Below are 22,287 nucleotides of genomic sequence, written 5' to 3'. Positions count from 1 at the left end.
ACTATGCTATGTCCTAACGGGCGGAGGCTGGTTGCCTTGGGGTGTTTAATAAGAAAGGAATAAAAAAAAAAAAAAAAAAAAAAAAAAATTTAGGCACCTTAGCCAGTTATTTTTACACGGATTTGAATACTAGATCGTGGATACCGGTGTTCTTTGGTGGTTGGGTTTCAATTAACCACACATCTCAGGAATGGTCGAACTGAGAATGTACAAGATTACACTTCATTTACACTCATACATATCATCCTCTGAAGAATTATCTAAACGGTAGTTACCGGAGGCTAAACAGGAGAAAAAAAAAGTTTGGCACCTTAGTTGGATCCGACGGCCAGTAGGTCGGTTGCAATCCAGATATTACGTTCAGGTGCATGTTAACAATGCAACCCTTTAAAGTCTTACCTCTAGATTTTGCAATCCTAGAGCTTCAGAGTATAGATGTTTAGCGTTCTAGTTGCCACCCACCACAAATCGTGAACCTAGTGTGGCGAAAAACTCAGAGAAAAAGTAGTCAACCGTAATCACATGACGGCGAGGAAGTAGATTACAGATAGTCTAAGCGGTCCAAGCTGTTCCTGGATTTTAATCGATATGGCTTGAATGTGATTTGTTTTGTATTCTATAATTCGTGATGTTTAATCACACTTCTGATTAAATACCGTGTTAAATTGAGGTAAATACTAAAAAACTCATTCTCGAAAACACTATTTTTAAACACCAAAAATTCTTGAACAAAATGTAAAGATACTCTTTACGATGTAATGTAATAATATTAAAAGTTATTAATTTTTTTTGAAATGATTTAAAAAGTCAGATCTGGACACCAGATGACTTCCTTGTACGTCTATTAAATTACATATGCACTTTTTTTTTTAATGAAAAGTACATAACATTTTATTTCATTAATAATTTCTGATATTTTTTTCATCTTTTTTGTTATTATTGAATTAGTATTTATCGTAAAAATGTTTTTATAATCAGTGGTTTAATTATTAATAAATCAATATATATAAATTAAAAAAAAAAATTAAGGAGATGAAATCTGATTCGAAACGATGTGCCTTATCGTTGTAATCCTAAGATCCAAATATTTCATTAATTAAAATTTCATTTGGCTATAACTCTGGAATCAATTAAAATAATTTCTATGATAAATCGTTGAAAAGATCTCAACGAGGGCTTGATACTATAGTTAAGAAGAAGACCAAAAAATAAATTTTTTTGATTTTTGTTTTTTTTGGATACTTTTGGTGTAGTTGATTGCAATCAAAAGGGGAGGTACACAATTAGATGTTACAACAGTCCTAAATAAAAAATTTCAACATCCTACGGTTAAGTGTTTTTGAGTTATGCAAGGTACATACATCACGCCGAAAATAGTCAAAATGGATTCAGGGATGATCAAAATGGATATTTCCGTTGAAATCTTAAAACCGAAATTTTTCGCGATCACAATACTTCCTTTACTTCGTTTTTTTTTTGTCTTCAGACATTTGACTGGTTTGATGCAGCTCTCCAAGATTCCCTATCTTTACTTCGTATAAGGAAATAAAAAGAAATGGAAATTCGATTCATAGTCTTTTTCATGTATGTTTTAATGACTTATTCTATATCAATTGGCTTTTTTCAATGATTATTTTTCATTTTGAAAACAGAATCTCTGGTGGTCTTGTAAATTTTTCCACGTAACATAAAAGGAGAATTTTTTAAAAACTATTACATTATCTATTTTGGGGATTTGTAGATATTTTCCATTTTTTGCTTTTATTATTCCTTAGTACGGTAATATTATAGAATAAATTAATTTTGCTAATCAAAGAAATTTTGCCAAAAAATTGAACAAAATTAGCTGAAGGAATTACGGTAAAAAAATAATGTATGTTACACATTCCAGACAGCATTCTTAATCCTCGTTAGCTGTCTCCAGTTTTTTCTGATCAAATTTTTTTATTTATTTTTTTATCAAGACGTAAGTTTTACGTTTTTAGTATTACGGCTTTTTTTTAATAGAACTTTTGTAGGTTTACTTATATTTTACGGGGAAAATAAAGTAAAAAACTATTAAATAATTGTTAAAACCGACTTACAAAACGAAACAACTTTTTCCAATTTTTCTTAAAATGTTCGGTTTTTGGAAGTCAACGCTAAATTACGCGTTTGTAAGTAGTCGGTAGTTTTTTAATTGAATAAGAAATGAAAAAGTATTTTTTATTATATATTTAATATTAATTTTTAAGGTTCATTTTTATAATTCTGCTATTCTACACAGGTTTACGTTATTTAATAAATATTTTTGATTATTTAAAAATACTTACGAATTTTTTTTCCTTCTGTTTTAGGTTTGTCTACAGAGATATTCTACGTACAAAAAGGTGCTGTTAACGAATATGCTTTTAATTTCTTAGTATCAATTCCTGCTAATATATCCACACTTCATTTTACTTGGCAGAGTCTTGTCAATCCGGTAAGATTTTATATATCATTAATTAATTTAGTAAATAACGTAGAATATTATTAATTTATAAAAAAATTTTATACGAATATATTTAATAATTTATTTTGATACTGAATGAGTAATAATTATAGTCTATATGTAATAAAATGTGTGTCCGGTAAAAAAAAAACTTTTTTTTTTAACTGTGAATTGATATAAAAATTTATAAAAACCTGAATTCTTTAAATTGGATACCGGTTTTAACTAAGTTGATTGTTAACTTTTACAGTATTAATTTAGTAACTGATGTTCTTTCATAAAAATATAGCATTTTGTTACAAAGAAACTTACAAGTAGGAGATATTATTTTTCTATTTAAGGATGGATACCTTTTTCTGTTTCATGTTGTATTAGTATGATCTTTACAAAGAGTTGACAAGTTTTATTGTCATACTGTACTTATTGAATATATGTTATTGTAATTTACATATCCTTCTATGGTAATGGTTATTATACTTCTTGAATATTTCAAAACTAATTGAATTTGTGCTGAGGAAAATACATACTGTAAAAACTGCACTTTCGAGAACAAATACTTCTCTAAATATGTATTTATCGGATAGGTTAACAAATTATGTTATAGGCCTATTTAGTAAAATTAATTTCTCATTATTTTCGTATACAATGCGAATGCGACCAGAAAGTCGCTGTGCAGTATGCTTTAGAATTATTCTGTTCTTTCGGCGTTAGGTTGGTTGTTCTGTGAACTCATTGGGCGTTACTCAATAATAAACCAAGACGTCAGTTGTTGAGTTGTGATTGAACTTGCGTCGTTTCGTTTGGTGTTGTTTCGTTTATCGTAATCGATAGTTACGAGAAACTTAATGATTCTTTCAGTAAAGGAACGAATTTTTCTCGTCTGGAACACATCTTTTGTGAAGATATACTGATTTTGTGAAGCATATGTTTGCTGAAAAGTTTTCAAATATTCCTGTTCCTCACCGTTATGCAGTTCGAACTCTTATCGAAAAATTTCGGGCAATAGGCTCTGTTGAAAACGCTGATCGAAGTAAAAGACCACCTAAACTAAACGAACAAAAAGCTGATTGATATTTCGGGTGTATGGCCAAAAGTCCATCAAAGTCAATGCGTAATTTAACACAGTAGCAAGATATCGGACTTGCTATCAGACATAAAGCTGTAATAAAAGAACTGAAACTTTTCCCCTACAAAGTAATGCCTCTTCAATAACTGAAACCTACAGTTCATGCCAAAAGACTAAAGTATTGTCAATGGTTTAAACGTTTTATCGATCAAATTTCTGTAGATATCCTTGAATTTACGTTTTTTTAATAGATGAAACGTGGTTTCATCTGGAGAGGTATAATTAATTCACAAAATACACGACTACGGTCGACAACTAACCCCCATGAATTATGCGAACAATCTTAATACGGAGTGAAAATCGAACTTTGGATCGGTGTGAGTAGAACGCGCATTGTAGGTCCAATATTTTCTTAAAAATACAGTTAATACTGATCGTTATTGTGATGTTTTAACAAACTTCATTAATCAATTAACAGAAGTGAAAATCAATCACGATTAGTTCCAACAAGATGGCGCCAGAGCCCACCCAGTTAACACGTCAATGACTTTTACGAAACGTCTTTGGTGAACGAATCATTTAGAGGGGTTTGTGGTCTGTACGATCGCCCGATCAGACTCCCCACGAATACTTTCTTTAGGGGCAGCGAAACAAGCGGTGTATAGTAACAGAGCACGCACGATTGCCGAACTAAAAACCGTAATAACGGCATACGTACGAGACAGTCCAGTACATCAGCCGGTTAAAGTATTTGAAAACAAATTGAAACGTGTTGTATTGATGTTGGAGGAAGTTGTTTTCAACACCTCTTATAAACTATTCCAGTTATTTTAATATCCGTTTCTATAAAATAATGAAATAAAAATACAAAGTAATAATAAAAATTTCGTCATTACACTTCCATAATTTCAGTTCACAGCAACTTTCCGAACAGACTGAAGTATATATATATATATATATATATATATTGATTCAAAATTTGCATCTTAATTTACAATTGTTGAGCTGATTTTCAAAGAGAACAAAAATTTTCTTCGTAATCCTGAAATAAAAAACTAAATCCTGTTGGTGATTTTGTTGTTGTTTTTTTTTTTAAATGTGACTGGAATTCAAAGCCCATATAACGCAAAAAGAAAAAAAAACAACTAAAAATAAAAGGAAACATTTCTAAAACAAATTAAATGTTCTGAGAAAAAATTTATTCCATAATTTAAAAATAACAATGGCTGATCAAGAATTAGGTTTTGCCTGTTGACAGTATAATTAAGCCTGTGGTGAACGTTACGGGAGCAATAATTGAACCCATTTCACATAATGCTTGTAAAAAGAATATTACTGTCAGATCGTAAAAAGTGGAAAAATTCTGTTTGTGGTTAAATGGAAAATGTGCATTCAATTACGATATAATTATTCATATTCTGATTACTAATGAATCGTACTTTATAAGAAATAGAATTTTCAATTTTAGAAACAATCTTCCTCGGGCAGAAAGAAATTGCCTTATGAGACTGCCCCTACAAACATTTTTTCTGTTTAATAAGTGGTGCGGTCTTCTGGGTGACAATCGGATCGGTTCTTTTTACTTCCTTGTACGAAATAAAGGAAGTATTGTGATCGCGAAAAATTTCGGTTTCCAGATTTCAACGGAAATATTCATTTTGATTATTTCTGAATCCATCTTGACTTATTTCGGCGTGACGTCTTTACGTACCTATGTATGTATGTATGCATTTACATACGTATATATCTAGCATAACTCAAAAACGATTTGCCGTAGGATGTTGAAATTTTGGATTTAGGACTGTTGTAACATGTAGTTGTGCACCTCCCCTTTTGATTGCAATCGACTGAACCAGGAGTGTCCAGAAAAGCTCAAAATCCAAAACAATTTGGATGTTAGCCCTTTTTATTAACTGCAATAATAAATCCTCATTGAGAGTTTTACAATATCATAAGTGGTACTTATTTTCATTGGTTCCAGAGTTATAGCCTAATAAAATTTTAATTAATGAAACATTTGGATCTTAGGAGAAGGCACATCGGTTTGAATCAGACTTCATCTCCTTTTTTTTAATTTAAATTATTGATTTATTAATAATTTTTAACATCTGAGATTAAAAATATTTACGATGAATAATAATTAAATAGCAATTAAAAAAAAAAAAAATCATAAGTTATTAATGAAATAAAATTTTATTTACTTCTAATTTAAAAAAAAAGTGTAAATGTAATTTAACAGGCGTACAAGGAAGTCATGTGATGTCCGCACCAGATTTTTTCTTAAAATAAAAACTTTCAAAAGTACATTGCTTAAATTTCTTGCAAATATATATGATTCAACCCTTAGAAGATAATAATCTAAGTGATTTTTTCTTGATGGTCCAGGGACTCACTTCTCTTGTAATGTTAGAAATTATCTAAATAATATTTACGATAATCGATGGATTGGTAGAAACAGATCAGTAAAATAGCCATCCGATTTTCTAATCTCATACCATCAGCATATTTCTTTTAGATTTAAATCGCGTCATCGGTATATTATGCTAGTATTGATACACAAAAAACCAAACAATAATAAATTACTTAGAAAATTCCACCCTTCTAATCATCTTAATGAAATACATGAAGTGTTTTGGCCGATAACTTAAAAGTAAATTCGCTTAAAATATTTTATAAATTACGAGGGTTGTTAAATAATTAAAGAAACAAATGATTCAAGAAACTATTTATTTAATGACAATGAAACTAACGCTACTTTTCAGCAAAATCTCCGGCTATTTTTATGTACTTATCCCATTTTTCTGGGAGGTTTTTTATTTCACAGTGAAGAACTATTCACCTCGGTATTTTTAAGCCATTTTTGTGTACCACATTCTTAACCCGTTGATTATTGACAAACTTAGTTCTACCATAACTCTTTGGGAGGTGTAAAGAATAGATTGTGCGAAATCGGGACTGTAAGATAGATGTGGCAACTACTCTTGACCCGACTTTTGAATAACTTCTCTTGTTTTTTGAGCGGGTTGAGGGTGGGCGTGATCACGCAGAACGCCTTTTAAGAAAGAACCAAGACGTTTCCTCATTGCGGGTTTCAATTTTTTTCTTGCTTGTCGCAATAATATTCCCTGTTAATTGGACGTTCTTCCAAATAATTGCAATCAATTGAGTCATTATAATCCAAAAACACCGTCAGAATTATTTTACTGGTTGATGAAGAGGTTTTGAATTTTTCCTTGGCAGGCCAACTCGAACGTTTTCCATTCCACATTCTGACATTTAGATTCTGGCTAAAAATGATGAATTTAACGTCATTAGTAAAAATTTCCGCTTGTTATCTGCTACAATGAAGATCGATGACATTTTTTCTATCCTATTTAAATTGTTCAACCTAAAAGTTTGCTCGGTTTATATTTGTAATATCCGCGGATGAATTTCAACCGGTTTAGCACCTTAAGAAAATAAAAATGTCATCACTCGCACGCCTGTTCTGCACATTATACGTCTTAAGTGGATCCTACTTTTGAAATAAACAAAAGAAGTTATTATAATGATGGAAATTTTTTTTAAATAGTTAAAATTTTCATTTCATATTATTGCCAACTTACACATTAGATTGTTTGTTTGTTCTATTAAATAATTTTTCCGCTATTGCTATTTGTCTCTAATCATTCATTGAACGACCTTCGTAACTCTACATATTTCTAACATAATGAAAGCTTTTTCGTTTTACCTTTTGAGATCCTTTTTTAATTTCTTCTAATAAATAATTTGTTTTTTTAAAGTGCATTTAGTTCTAGACCTACCTGATAGCGGAGCATCTCCGATACTTCAGTATTTTTTAATGTTTTATTTCATTTACCCAAGTATCCACGAATCGGTAACGAAAAAATTAGAAAATATGAATGAAATTCTTTATGAAACGCAGCAGAAATCTTTTTTTCTTCATTGGTCATCATCATTTTGTTTCTAGCTGGTGGCAGGTCCATTACTACTCCACCATTGTCTCCATCCACTTTTGTCCCAATGCTTTCTTCTTCATTCTTTTTTTAAACCTCCGAGATCACCGTTAGGTATTGCTTCAGAGGATGAGATGAATGATTTGTAGCTTGCGTGAAAATACCATGCCTGACCGGAACTTGAACCCGGGACCTCCGGATGAAAGGTCGAGACGTTACCATTCGCACCATGGAGGCCGGCCTCCTTCATCCCCTTTTAGTTTCCTACCTTCACCTTATCTTTTAACACCTCATCTTTCTTCTTTTAGTGACCCTTTCATTGTGATCATAAAGATTCCACTATCTCTAAGCACATGTCTTAATCTGTTTCCTTTTCTTTTTTGTACTTCCCACGTAAGTGCTTTCTCTTTTTTAATCCTGTTCGTTATTTCCTCATTACTCATTTTATCCGTCTATCTTAGTGTCTCCATCTTTCTCCTTTTCTATTTTAAACAATACTGAGATACAAAAACTTGCTCTTATTTTATATATTTAAATGCTGTCATTCACACTACAAATACTAAATAGCTGAATAATAATTGAGTATTAGTTTTATCAGCATATTACTGCCAACTGCAAAAAACAAAAATTCCACTTACTGAATTTTAACCGTCATTCAGGATGGTTAACTGGTTTAATCCTAACGTCTATATACTATTATTTGCAGTGCTAGTAATAAATGCAGTAAGTAATTAAGGTATATGCGTTAATTAATGCATACCAATAAAAAGTTGTTACAGTTATAATTATGTAACTGGTAGTCTGTTCGTATTTATTACTAACTGGTATAACTTTTTTTAAATTAAGTTTACTGTTGATTGTGTAGTAATTTTATGTACAGTTAATAAATTTAAATTAGATGCTAAAGTACAGTTATTCCTTAAAAAGACAATGAAGTAAGCAGTTAATGATTAAATATTTCTGTTTACTATTCTTATTAATGGAAAATGTATTTATGAACTAATTGCATGGGAATGAGGGAAATTTTTATTTCGTTCTATTATTTGAAAAATAACATACACTGCAATATTATATTAAGTTAACTGAATGTAATATTAATAATTAGTAGTAATACCGTATACTATTTTTTTAATAGTTAAATATTTTCACACGGCCATTTCTCTGTAGTAATTTCAATAATAATAGCTTGTGGTTAAACGTGCTAAAACTTCATTCATTATTTAATGCTTAACATATTTTTAATAAAATTGATTTTATTGTAAATTATAAATAATGACTTTTTGAAATTAAATCCACAAAATAAGTATTATATAATATTTTGTGAAAGAATATTTATAAAAAAATAAATATAGGAGTATATCTAGTAGAGAATATATTTTTAAAAATTGTAAGAATCATTAATCGTTTATAATTTTATTTTTTATAAACTTATAAAAATCGATAATGGATGGAGGAATTAGACGTTAAAAGTTAAATCAATAATTACGTTATAATTATAAGTGGAATGTTATACTCTTATTTACCTTATGGGCTGTTACTTAAGCTAATAAAAAATATCTAAATTACAAAAAAAAAACTTTTTAGCAAAGCGAAAACTGTACTTGTAAGTACATTAAAAATGTTCGAGTAAGTTATTCACAATCAAGGTACGTTTCCTTGAAAACTGATTGATCGAAAAATAATATCTAATAAAGTAAATGTATTCAAGTAACCTATATTACTGTACTGCAGAACAGTATTTATATACACTATTATAATAAGATATAACGGTAAATAATAGAATAAAATACATTACATTGTACTATTATGTACCTGTTAAAAGTAATATCCCGATGTTTATTCAAAATACATATTAACATAAAACAAATGTTCTTCACTATCATTAATACTGTGCATAAATACGTAATGCATTAACAAATTCTTAAAGTAGCTAACGAGAAAAAATGCATGGACATTAAAAAAAAAATCTGATCTGGACACCACCTGACTTCCTTGTACGCCGATTAAATTACATATATACTTTTTTTTTTTAATTAAAAGCACATAAAATTTTATTTCATTAATAAACTTCTGATAGTTTTTCATATTAGTTAGATCTCATAAGAAATCTGCTACCTATTGTAATGGGTACCATGATTCAACTTCCGGAAAATTTCGACATATCTTTGCATTTTACACCCCCCAGCCACAAAACCACAGTCAGCTCTAAAGTTTATATATATTTTTTTTTTTTCTTCACTTTTTTGGGGAGTCGATAACTGCCGCAATTTTGCGCCAATCACTTTCAGATGTTCCTTAAAAATAACTCGTCTCAAAATCTCGGTCTAGTTATTAACGGCCAAAATATATAATTTGTCGCCGAATCTACTTGATAATGGTGAGAAAGTATGATGATTGAGGAGTCTACATGTGCTGGACCTTGCTGATCTTTCAGGACCTGGCTGATGACTGAGATGTAATCAGTTAGAGGGTCTAAAGACGACCTCCGGTAAAGTCCCACAAGACTTGGAACGGAAGGGGTGGTGTGGCGATCGGTAACGCCACAAGGTGTCGTCCCCCTACGGGGTTGGGATGATCTTTGAGGACATGGATGATCATTGGCGTGCATGACCCCGAGTGATTATACAGTGGTTATTACGTCAAAGATAGTTTAAACCTTACTGGAATTTGACATATGTTGAAGCTGGTGGTTGACTCTCAGTCGGTAGTCTGATTCTCTGCTGAGAATTCTGTCTATTGTTTTGTGACTTCTGTCTATTATTATTTATCTAACTTTATTATTTGTTCTCTGTTACCTTAGTTATTTGTTATCTTTGTTTCTCTTTATGTTTCGTTTGTGTCATGAGAATGGATGCATAATATTGTATTAGGAAAAAGACGAGCCTAAGGCTCGCTGTGAAAATTTTAATTTTGAAATTTTTTTTGCAAATTATATCTAAATAACGTTTATGAATTTATCGTTCTAACAACAACAAAAACTTTTACAACGAAAAACTTCAAAATCTTGAACAGTTACAACTGTTTCTTGATTGTGATTTTATAACACATCTCTAATCCCAATGTTTTCTTTTTTTATCTTCAAAACACAAATATAATTTTATATAAATCGTTCGTATCAAGAAGTAATAAATCGTTCGAGAATTATGATTCGTTCGTGCGCTGCGCATAGCCGCCCGGCGCACCACCATTAGTCCGCTCTGCGCCAGTAGCAGCTAAAATAAAAATGCGAGTACATACAACAAACCCCACGCACCATTCTTTTTTATGGAGAGTGATTTGAGGGGGGCTATCTTATTTGAGATGAAATTTTATTTTTGGTCGAAATCTTTTTTGCGAGAGATTGTAAAAATAAATTCCTCAAAAAACCTTGAAAATTACAAGTATACAATTTTTTCTTAATTTTTTATTTTTTAAATTAATATCTCAAACGGAAGTAGCAAGTTATCACACCGGGACACTCGATACAATTTAATCACATACATGTTTGAAAAGTTTTTGATTTTATAATTCATAATTGTATATAAAAAAAATAATAAATTCTTAATTTATTTTCTTTGAGAATAAATTAAAAATTTTAATTTAAAATAAATTTTTAATTTAGTTTAAATGAAAACAGTTATAAGGGAAAATTGTGAAATCGTTTGAGAAACCAGTTTTCGAAGTATAATTAAGTTTATCATTGCCGGGAAAGTATAGCAACTCCGTCGCTAGCGTTTTTAAAATATAAATACAAGATCCAGTTTTATAATCTTGTAATTACTTTTTATATTTTAAATCAATCAATTAAGTTAATATTTTGTGTTAGTAGAATAAATTTCCCAAAGGTAACTAAAAGCAAACTGATTTATTTTTAAGCTGTCCTGAAAACAATTTTGATTATGTGCTCCGCGTAAACACACAACCGTGTACAAACTATTTATCGGGAATGATTTGTAATGATTGCAAAAATGTGTAGGAAAGATCAATTTTAGAAAAATTAATCAACATATAAGTACAGGAAAATTACGTTTCCTGTATACTTTCTTCCTAAAACAAGGACGATTTAGAAATTAAAAAAAATTATTATACGCGTAATCTATTATTTTAATTTTTTGTTCGGTATTTTAATGAATTAATGTTTACTATTAACTTTTTTTTTTTAACAGTTCTATGCTACAATTTTCCCCTTTTAAAACACTAAAATGAGTAAAGAAACCTTTAAATTTTTTGAAATTATAATTTCCATTATTATAGAATAAATTATTAAACAAGTTTTGTGCGGTAGGTTAGGTTAAGGTTTTTTTTTTTTTAAATGCTTGTAGGGTCGTTGGGATCAGTTAAGCCGATTAGGTAGACATATGAACAGACAGCTTCCAAATTAGTGTCTATCACATCACAGACTAGTAGATAAAACCGTTCCATTTCTTATTAGAGGATGAAGTATTGAAGGATTAGTTTGAAATGCTTCCAACATAGACTGACATTTATAGGATTTATCTTGTATGGCTTGTTCCATTTCGCCTTTTACCTTATAAAACTATTTTTCATCTTTCTTTTGCTTTTAAAATCATTTGTATTTTTAAATTTATAATCTGTTTAATTTAATTATTTCCGTCGGTCAAAAGATTCGTTTTATCTATGGTTTGTTTTATTCTCGTCGCTGTTAAGCCGAATTAAATGGAAATATTTATTTTATAATATATTTATATATTCACATTTTGTGATTTAATAAAGAAATAACTAGTTTATTAACCTAGGTTGATATCTGGTTTTTAAATTTTATCGGAAGAGGTATACAACTAATGGGTAGATTAAAATAAATTTTGCTCCTTCAAGGAACAGTTTCATATTTAATGTAATACTGAGGAAATTTATTGATTAGACAAGTTTTGTTCGTGAGAAACTGGCCGAACCAAAACCCCAAGTCTATTCTGAGTTATACCACTGTAACAAAATTTTTTTTTTTTTAATACTCGTTGCTTTATAATAATGTTGGGTTTATAAGAAGTTATAAAACGTACTTTTGTGCCGGGTACTTTTTGAGTCTATTCAGGTGAGAGAGTGTGTGTTTTACTGAGTGTGGAAAAACGTTATAGATTTTGTCAGGGATTAATTCAGTTTAAAGAATACATTACACAAAAGAAGATATTACGATAAACGAAAATTCATTTAAAAAAATTAATTTCAGGTGGGGCTGTGTCGGGGCGCACGGCCGTTGGTTTAACGTGAAACGTTACAGACCTTGGATGAAGTTCCTCCGAGCTACAGAACAACCACATATATGTAAAGTTAAATGGGAAAGCCACCATTGTATTTTTTTTAAACAAAACAAAACAATTGTATTTCTTTTGGTTTCTTCATTTGGCCAACTCTACAGATAAATAGGTGGATCTATATGTCAGCGAATCACTTTTAATGTACTGGATCAAAATAAAAACGAGACATTGACTGGATACTAAATTTAATTTTAATGTAAAACAGACACTAAATGGTACGTGATATTTATTTCAACTAATATATGACGACAATTTTGTTCAACATCGGTCTGTGATTTCAGACGTAAGAGACATAAGGCATAATAAGCAGCGGAAAGAGGTGGTCGCGCCGTCAGCGTCGTTCACTGAACGCGCCGTGCTAGCTTTGCGATGCTCCCGAAACAGTCTCACTCGTTTGGTACCGGACATTGGGGCACCTTTGCGTGGCCTATAACCTCCCCTTTCCAATCATATGTGTAATTTATATTTCCGACTGGCTTTTGCGCGGGCTGAGAATGACTTATTGACGTATTTTTATGCTTATGTACATATTTAATTTAATTTTTTACACATAAATATTGTTCAAAATGCACTTACTGTTAGTTAAATCGATCTATCTCGACAAACTCTAAACACAAAAATACGAACCATTGCGTTATCACGTCTAAGTGGTGAACTATACTGAATGGAAATGAGCGATCTGCGCTGTGCCTCTCCCCGCCAACCAGCTCGCCAGTGAGGTAAACTCAAAGTCGTATCGGCAAGCTGACCATGTAAGTTATAAAATGACACTGTATTTATGTTTCTGAGACTAATAGTTGGGGTGTTATTAAGGCAGAACGATATAGATCTTTTCGTTACGCTACAAATTTCTGTTCTGGTATCCGTATGTTTCGGTGTGATTTTAAAGACGTTTCATGTCAAAAATTAATTATAAAATTGTTAATTAAATTATTTAACACTTACATTTAACAGATGACAGTATTATATCCTGAAAATGATTACTTAGTCGTGTTCCTGAATGTTTAGTGACTTAATTAATCTTTTGATTACTTATTTTTTATATCTCATCTTATATCGAAGTCGGTTCTCAAACCCTCTTTTTTTCTGTGTAGCCTCCGGAACCATCGTAAGGTATTACTTCAGAAGATGATATGTATGAGTGTAAATGAGGTGTAGTCTTGTACAGACTCAGGTCGACCGTTTCTGAGTTGAGTACGGTTAATTGAAACCTAACCATCAAAGAACATCGGTATTCACGATCTAGTATTCAAATCTGTATAAAAGTACCTTTAAAATACGATTTGAACTTTAGAATTCTCGATTTTGAAATCAGCTGAGTTATGATGACGAGTTCACCAATCGACCAACCCGATGGGTTCTTATTCCGGCTCTCATCCTGGTAATCAGAATTTTATTAACTACGGTTTTAAATTTTTCTATGTTTGGGCAATGGAACCATCATCAAAAATAACTGAGCAGTTATTTTTATTAAATAACACCTTTCTCTCCTGGCATACTTCTTTTACCATTAAAATTCCTTTGAATGATTAATTGAAATAATATTTTTCCCTTCTTAAAATATGAAATAATATTTCAATTTCCTCTACTTAACTGTTTAAACAGTTTTTAGATTCTTATGCATACTTTCTTAAAAGTCGTTATTATATTATCTGTAAGCTATTTGAATAATTTGGTAAGTTAACATGTCAAAAGCTTCCAACCTTTTTACCTTCTGTTATCCATACTTCCAAATTATATAAGAGAATAAAAGGAAGTAATACTCATAAGTGTTCTAATTAGAAATTGTAAATTAATTTTCATCTTTCATAATGCTATGAAAACGTTTCCATTTTCGAACCTACTTCAAGAGACTGATTTTCAACACAATTTAATCAAATGAGCTTATATTTATATTTGAACATCCTTTCTATAGGTGTATTGTTAATTGTGAGGTGAGATAAAAACAATTCCGTTTGCTAAATAACCATTTTCTTAAATTATTAATTAAAACGTTCAAGCTACATGTATCATTTAATCTTTGGGGAAAAAAACACTGTAAATCTTCAGTGTTTTCAGATAGTGAAAGAGTTTCATCTGTATATTGGTTTTTGTTGTTATGAATTAGATTACAATTCAGTTATATATCTGTAAGATATCTCTAACAGCATCTTGGAAAATTGCCTTTGAATTCACTTTAAAAGAAATGACAAGTTTCTTCATTATTTCATGTTTTGTTTATTTGAATTTTCGTTTAGAAGGATGTTAAATATAGGCTATGTGTAACTTTGCGCCTACATCTTTTACCTTCAAAATGCGAATTGATGTACTCTTTATTTTAATAACGAATTTGGTAATTAGCAACTATGAATTTCAAGATGGATTAAAAAGTCATACGATGAATGTGTAATATTATTGTTAAAATATTGTAGTATGGCCGATCGGAATGTAGCTAGGCAACAATGGAACATTTTAATAGAATATATTATTTTTATTAATAAATATATTTTCTTGTTTAGAATAATTAATTAATCAAGAAGCTATTATTACACAATTGCCCAAAAAGAAGTATTTAGGGTGTATGTATGTATGTTTATTCCAGCGTAGCAACTCAACGGCTGAACCGATTTAGGTGTGTGACCTCAACCCATCGTGTTGGTCTAATAGTGAACTCGTCATTGCAGATCAGACGATTTCGAAGTCGAGAGTTCTAAAGTTCAATTCCTATTAAAGGCGAGTTACTTTTATGTGGATTTGACTACTAGATCGTGAATACCGGTGTTCTTTGGTGTTGGGTTTCAATCAACCAAACATCTAAGGAATGGTCGACCTAAGAATGTACAAGATTACACATCATTTACATTCATACATATCATCCTCATTAATCCTCTGAAGTAATACCTTACGGTGGTTACAGAGGCTAAAACAGAAAAAAAGATGCATGACCCCGTGTTGGAGTTCTTACGTTACCAGGAGTGCCATAGGCTTTATAAATATATACATATTTATTTAGCCTATGTCTATATAGTATATATACATTTTTTTTATCTTCAGACATTTGACTGGTTTGATGCAGCTCTCCAAAATTCCCTATCTAGTGCTACTCGTTTCATTTCGGTATACTCCCTACATCCTACATCTCTAACAATTTGTTTTACGTATTTCAAACGTTGCCTGGCTGCAATATTTTTTCTTTCTACCTGACCCTCTAATATTAAAGCGACTATTCCAGGATGCCTTAATATGTGTCCTACAAGTCTGTCTCTTCTCTTATCTATATTTTTCCAAATGCTTCTTCATCGATTTACCGCAACACCTCTTCATTTGTCACTTTATCCACCCATCTGATTTTTAACATTCTCCTATAGCACCACATTTTAAAAGCTTCTAATCTTTTCTTCTCAGGTACTCCGATTGTCCAAGTTTCACTTCTATATAAAGCGACACTCCAAACATACACTTTCAAAAATCTTTTCCTGACATTTAAATTAATTTTTGATGTAAACAAATTATATTTCTTACTGAAGGCTCGTTTAGCTTGTGCTATTCGGCATTTTATTTCGCTCCTGCTTCGTCCATCTTTAATAATTCTACTTCCCAAATAACAAAATTCTTCTACCTCCATAATATTTTTCTTCCTATTTTCACATTCAATGGTCCATCTTATGATTTCTATTACATTTCATTTCTTTCGTTTTGTTCTTACTTATTTTCATGCGGTAGTTCTTGCGTAGGACTCATCCATGCCGTTCATTGTTTCTTCTCAATCCTTTTTACTCTCAACTGGAATTACTATATCATCAGCAAATCGTAGCATCTTTATCTTTTCAACTTGTACTATTACTCCGGGTCTAAATTGTTCTTTAACGTCATTAACTGCTAGTTGTAAGTAAAGATTAAAAAGTAACGGGGATAGGGAATATCCTTGTCGGACTCCCTTTCTTATTACGGCTTCTTTCTTATGTTATTTAATTATTACTATTGCTGTTTGGTTCCTGTAAATATTAGCAATCGTTCTTCTATCTCAGTATTTGAACCCTAATTTTTTTTAAAATGGTGAACATTTTATTCCAGTCTACGTTATCGAATGCATTTTCTAGGTCTATAAATGGCAAGTATGTTGGTTTATTTTTCTTTAATCTTCCTTCTATTATTAATTTGAGGCCTAAAATTGCTTCCCTTGTCCCTATACTTTTTCTGAAACCAAATTGGTCTTCTCCTAACACTTCTTCTACTCTCCTCTCAGTTCTTCTGTACAGAATTCTATTTAAGATTTTTGATGCACGGTTAGTTAAGCTAGTTGTTCTGTATTCTTTACATTTATCTGCTCCTGCTTTCTTTAGTATCACGACCATAACACTCTTTTTGAAGTCTGACGGAACTTCCCCTTTTTCATAAATATTACACACCAATTTGTATAATCTATCTATCGCTTCCTCACCTGCACTGCTCAGTAACTCTACAGGTATTCCGTCTATTCCAGGAGCCTTTCTGCCATTCAAATATTTTATTGCTCTCTTAAATTAAGATCTCAGTATTGTTTTTCCTTTTTCATCCTCTTCGACTTCCTCTTCTTCTTCTATAACACCATTTTCTAATTCATTTCCTCCGTATTACTCTTCAATATATTCCACCCACCTATCGACTTTGCCTTTCGTAGTATAAATCGGTGTACCATCTTTGTTTAACACATTATTAAATTTAATTTATGTTACTCCTTCTAATTTATGTAACCACTTAAAAATTTCAGTATGATCTCATTTCATCGGAAGAACTCAATTCCGAGCGAAAGTTTTTGATATCCTTAACTCGATAACAAAAGGTTTCTCGGACGTTTAATTGTGCGAATTTTTTTTCCTTACTTCAAGCTCTAGAGTTCCCAAATTATTTCTCTTTCTTCCTGAATTTTGTAGCAGTTTTTGTTTAGTTTTCCATTTTTTTTCTAAGATAAATCGTATCAGTAAAATGAAATTATATTGCAGCATAATCTGATAGAAAAAAGATTGGATAATAAAACAAGATAACCTTCAATTTTTTAGTTATTATGAAACGTATTATTATAACCTTTTAAAGAGAGTTATTAAATTCATTTGAAAAGACATAACGTGAGGTAGTGTAGATTTACTCACTCAAATTACTATTTACATGTTTCCACCGCGCTCATTATGTTATTATTGTGTATTCAGAAAGTGATTATACTACAGTATCTGGAATTATTTTATCAAGAAATTTTTACACATCATTATCCAATCAATATGAAGACAAGTTCCAAGATCAGCCTAATTCTTTCTGAATTCCGTTTTTAAAAAAGAAAAATATTTCATTCATTTAATTAACCCTGTGTATGATTGATACGAGTTTATTTTTCAAGTTAATAACGATACGGCTTATTACATAGAATATACGTCGCCGTATATTTTTTAATAGATAAAAAATTAAGTTTTTGGTGGAATAAAGAGATAATGATTAAAAATCACAATTATATAACAATTTTTTTTTTTAGACTGAAAGCACGATAAATATTGCGAAAATATAATTAATTTGATTTTAGCAGTCTTAAATTATAAAATAATTATAAACTTCTCAGCTAAAAAAGAACTGTCAGAATTTTTGTCGGAGTCTGATTTCGAATCGGTTTCATTTTCGTCACTATCATTTCAAAGAAAAATTTAGAATGATATTTTGATGATTTTATTTTTAAAACCGTTTCAAAATTTTTTGTAAAGACATCTAGAGAAAGCTCCCACTCCATATTCTAGAAATCCATTCTAACATATTTGCTGCTGATTGTCTTTTTTTTAGTTTACCGCTAGCTGCAAACAGATAATCATTATTATACATTCATATCGTACTGTTCTTGAATGTAATTTTTAAATTATTCGTTACTCTGACATCTAAAGGCTGATCAGACATCTAAGAATTACCATCTAATCATAATTTTCATTTTTCAATTACGAAAATGCTACCGTAACTGAAAAACGTATTGTGTTTCTTTGATTCCATGAAGTCTTTATTCCCATCCACACTGCAATCGATCATGTATGTATTATTTTAATCCATACGTTTTTACTTCCTTGTAAAGGAAGTATTGTGATGGCGAAAAATTTCGGTTTTCAGATTTCAACGGAAATATCCATTTTGACCATCCCAGAATCCATTTTGACTAGTTTCCGCGTGATTTCTGTACGTATGTACGTACATATCTCGAAAACTATTAGCCGTAGGATGTTGAAATTTTGGATTTAGGACTGTTGTAACATCTAGTTGTGCACCTCCCCTTTTGATTGCATTCGACTTGACCAAAACTGTTCAAAAACTTACTGGGAACATTTGGATGGGAAATTTACGATCACCCATCATATAGTCCGGACTTAGCTCCTTCTGATTACCATTTTTTGGGGGGAAATTGAAAGAATTTTTGAGTGGTAAGTCATTACGAGGTGAGGATGAACTTAAAAGTGCTGTTTATCAGTGGCTAAATGGACTGGCGGCAGAAGAATACGACGAGGGTATATTGAAGTTGGTGTATCGATAAATGTCTTAATTCATGTGGCGATTATGTGTGTCTTCTCTATATAATCATAATATAGGGTATGTAGTTTAAAAGAAATAAGAAATATAAAGTTTTCAGAATAATTTTTTTTACAATGAAACGGTCTTTACGTTAGAGCAGTGATTCCCAAACTGGCCACCCGGGGTAGCCTCGGCCTCTTCACAGGGGCGCCGCGAAATATTGTAAAAGCTTTATAATTAATTGAACCAAGAAATTTATAATTATTAATTTAAGTAAAAAAATAATGAAGATACAAGAGTATGTATTTTTATCTCTTGCTTACAAAAAATCATACTTTTACGTAGGGTAGGGCACCATGGGAAAATTTTAATTGAAAAAGGGCGCTGCGACTCGGGATACGTTTGGGAACCTCTAATTTAGAGGTAACCTCTCGTAGATCATTAGGTCTTAAAAACCTCAGTAGCTGTGTCTTATATACACATTGTAAAAGTTTAATTTTCCTACTTTAAGCGGTTCATGAGATAATGGGTCTTTTATTTTAAAAAATGCAGTTTTCGAAAAAACGATTAAAATACCATTTACCGCAGGACGATGCATCCCAGCAACATATTCTGGATTGTTTGGGTCTTATTCCTCCTCATCCTCCTTATATTCTGGACAAGTACTTTTTCTGTTTTTCTTTTTAGTTCCACATTAATAAACTATTTTTGCTTCCGTATCAGCACTTTTTATTCGATGTCCATTGTTTTTAATACCCACATCATGATTTCACCTGGTTCCATTCCAAACCTTTGAATAACTTTAACACGTTCTGCATTCACATCATTGTATGTTAAGGCAGCATCATAATCACCACAATATAAAGCTTTCAACCCAACAAAAACACGTTTTCGTACTTTGGACAATAAAACATTGTTAAAAGATTCATTGGGGTTCTCCGTGAGGCCATGTAAACATTTTCTTAGAAGAGTAAATATGTACAAGACTCAAAAATTGGTTTCATTACTGTCGATCGGTTTAGGTAAAGGTGATTTATGTGAATATGTTTTTTAATTTATTTTAGCTACGTTATACTTATACCAAATCACATGGACAAAGCCCATGTGAAGGGTTTTCTATGTCAAAATTTTATGAAAATATAGCCCATGTTGTACGCTTCATGTTTTCTACATTATGCATATTTTTTCTTATAGCAACCCTGAATTTCTCATTGCTAAGTTTATCTGTCAGACGACCCTAACCTGAAATTTTTTACGATCTTCTAATACAAGATTCTTCAAGTCTCCGCGAAGTTTTCGCAGTCGCGAGCCTATCGAATTGAACTAACTAAAAGGTTTCGTGTAAAATGCAGTGATAGATTACATAAATTTCCCTCTATAAAGGCTAAATTTCCTTTTCATTATAAATTGACAGTGTCAAAAAAAAAACAAATAATCTTTAGAAAAAAATATCAAATTTCTGATTTTTCGGTGAATAGTTCTTAAAAAAAAATTAATTTTGCCACAAAATATATCTTTTTTGGTTATTTAATTGTTTTATACGTATAAAATAACATCTAAAATATTCAAAAATGCAACAAAAAAATCGAATTTTTAAAAAAAGTAAGGTACCGGGTGCCCTTAAGGGAAAATACTGAAAAATGTAAGTGCCAACATTCATCACTGTTCATTATCAAATGTAGCTGTTTAGATGATATTTAAAAATTGCCATTGATTTTAAGATGATGCATTCTGAAGTTATAAATCGTTAATGAATTTAATCTTAAATTCGAATTAATACATTATTTTGAAATATCTTAGTTTATTTACAATAAATATTACACTATCATTAGTTTTCATGAATTTATTTTCAATAAAATATACGAGGGTATAAATTTTCTAACTTTATTATTTGTACGAAATGGGATTAATAATAAAATGAAATACAATATAATCTACTCTTTTCATATAAGTTATACGAGTTATAAATCTAATTTAATATATGTGTGCGTATATATATATATATTTTTTAATTTTTTTCTTAAAAATTATGAAATTATTTTTATTTTAATGTCTAAATTTCTTGTTGGTGTTCAGTAAATTTATATACAGGTGTTTTTTTTAATCATCCGAGCAAACAAAAATTTTTTGTCGTTTTTTTCCTTAGTGTTTTCTTAATTGCCCATGAATAAACAAAAAGAAAACTTGTTTATTTATTATGACGATTGATTTTAAGTGTTATGCTCGGCTGTGATAACATCTTCGCTGTCATTCACCCTCTATCGACCGCTCTACTATTTCATTTTACGTAGTAAATGAAAGGAAGATTCAGGACCATCTAACATCATCCATCCGGTACTTTTTATTTTGACAGTTAAGCAGAAGGACGGGTGAGGCTAGCTGATTAGGGGGCGCTGCAGGCGTACCTATTTCTTTCTTTTCTTGTCCTTATTACTACTCTTCTTCCTTCTCATCACTAGTTCTTCCTTCTCTTTTTCTTCTCGGTCTAACCATCTCAGTCTTGTTATTTTTCTAAACCATTCCTCCACTGTCATTAGCATAACAGCCAGCAAGAAGATTGTTTGCTTGTTGCCGGCTGCCCGGTAGCTGTTTTGTAGTGCGTTTTCTTTCTATTCTCTTTGTCTCTCTTTCGCTTACATTAACACACACACACACCCCAGATATAACAACTAGACTAATAATTATATCTGCCGACATATTCCTACCGAGGATGTTAAATTGGAGAACGAGTGAGATTTTATCACATTAATCGAACTAAAATTTACCAAAATTATTTAAATACGCTAATAGTTAACCTGTTTGATTTGCATGCTCATCATATTGTGAACAACGATCTCCTGGTGGGTCGCGCACTGTTGGTTGCTAATGTGAAAATATAAACAAACAATTTTGATAAGTGTCATTAATTATTATGATTTATTAGGTTACTTTTTTTTTAATTTACAAGTTAGCTGAAAAACTTTTCAATATTTTTTTTCTTCCTTCTTTCTAATAAAATATTTAATTTTTGTTGAAGAGGATTTAATGAAAGTGTATCATTTTATTGTT

At 30.8% G+C, this 22,287-nt stretch overlaps 1 protein-coding gene across 1 annotated transcript in view; it reads left to right on the top strand.

Annotated features, from left to right (window-relative positions):
* dnt (tyrosine-protein kinase Dnt) overlaps positions 1-22,287 on the top strand; it is a 183,877-nt gene that overhangs the window by 128,949 nt on the left and 32,641 nt on the right. Inside the window, exon 2 of the mRNA XM_075382539.1 lies at positions 2,337-2,461. Within this exon, the coding sequence (XP_075238654.1) occupies positions 2,337-2,461 (125 nt within the window). The remainder of the gene's footprint in view (positions 1-2,336; positions 2,462-22,287) is intronic.

This window comes from Lycorma delicatula, chromosome 1 (genome assembly GCF_047948215.1).
Source record: "Lycorma delicatula isolate Av1 chromosome 1, ASM4794821v1, whole genome shotgun sequence".
NCBI classification, from domain to species: domain Eukaryota; kingdom Metazoa; phylum Arthropoda; class Insecta; order Hemiptera; family Fulgoridae; genus Lycorma; species Lycorma delicatula.
Note: the sequence above shows the minus strand (reverse complement) of the source record. Positions and strands in the feature narration are given on the sequence as shown.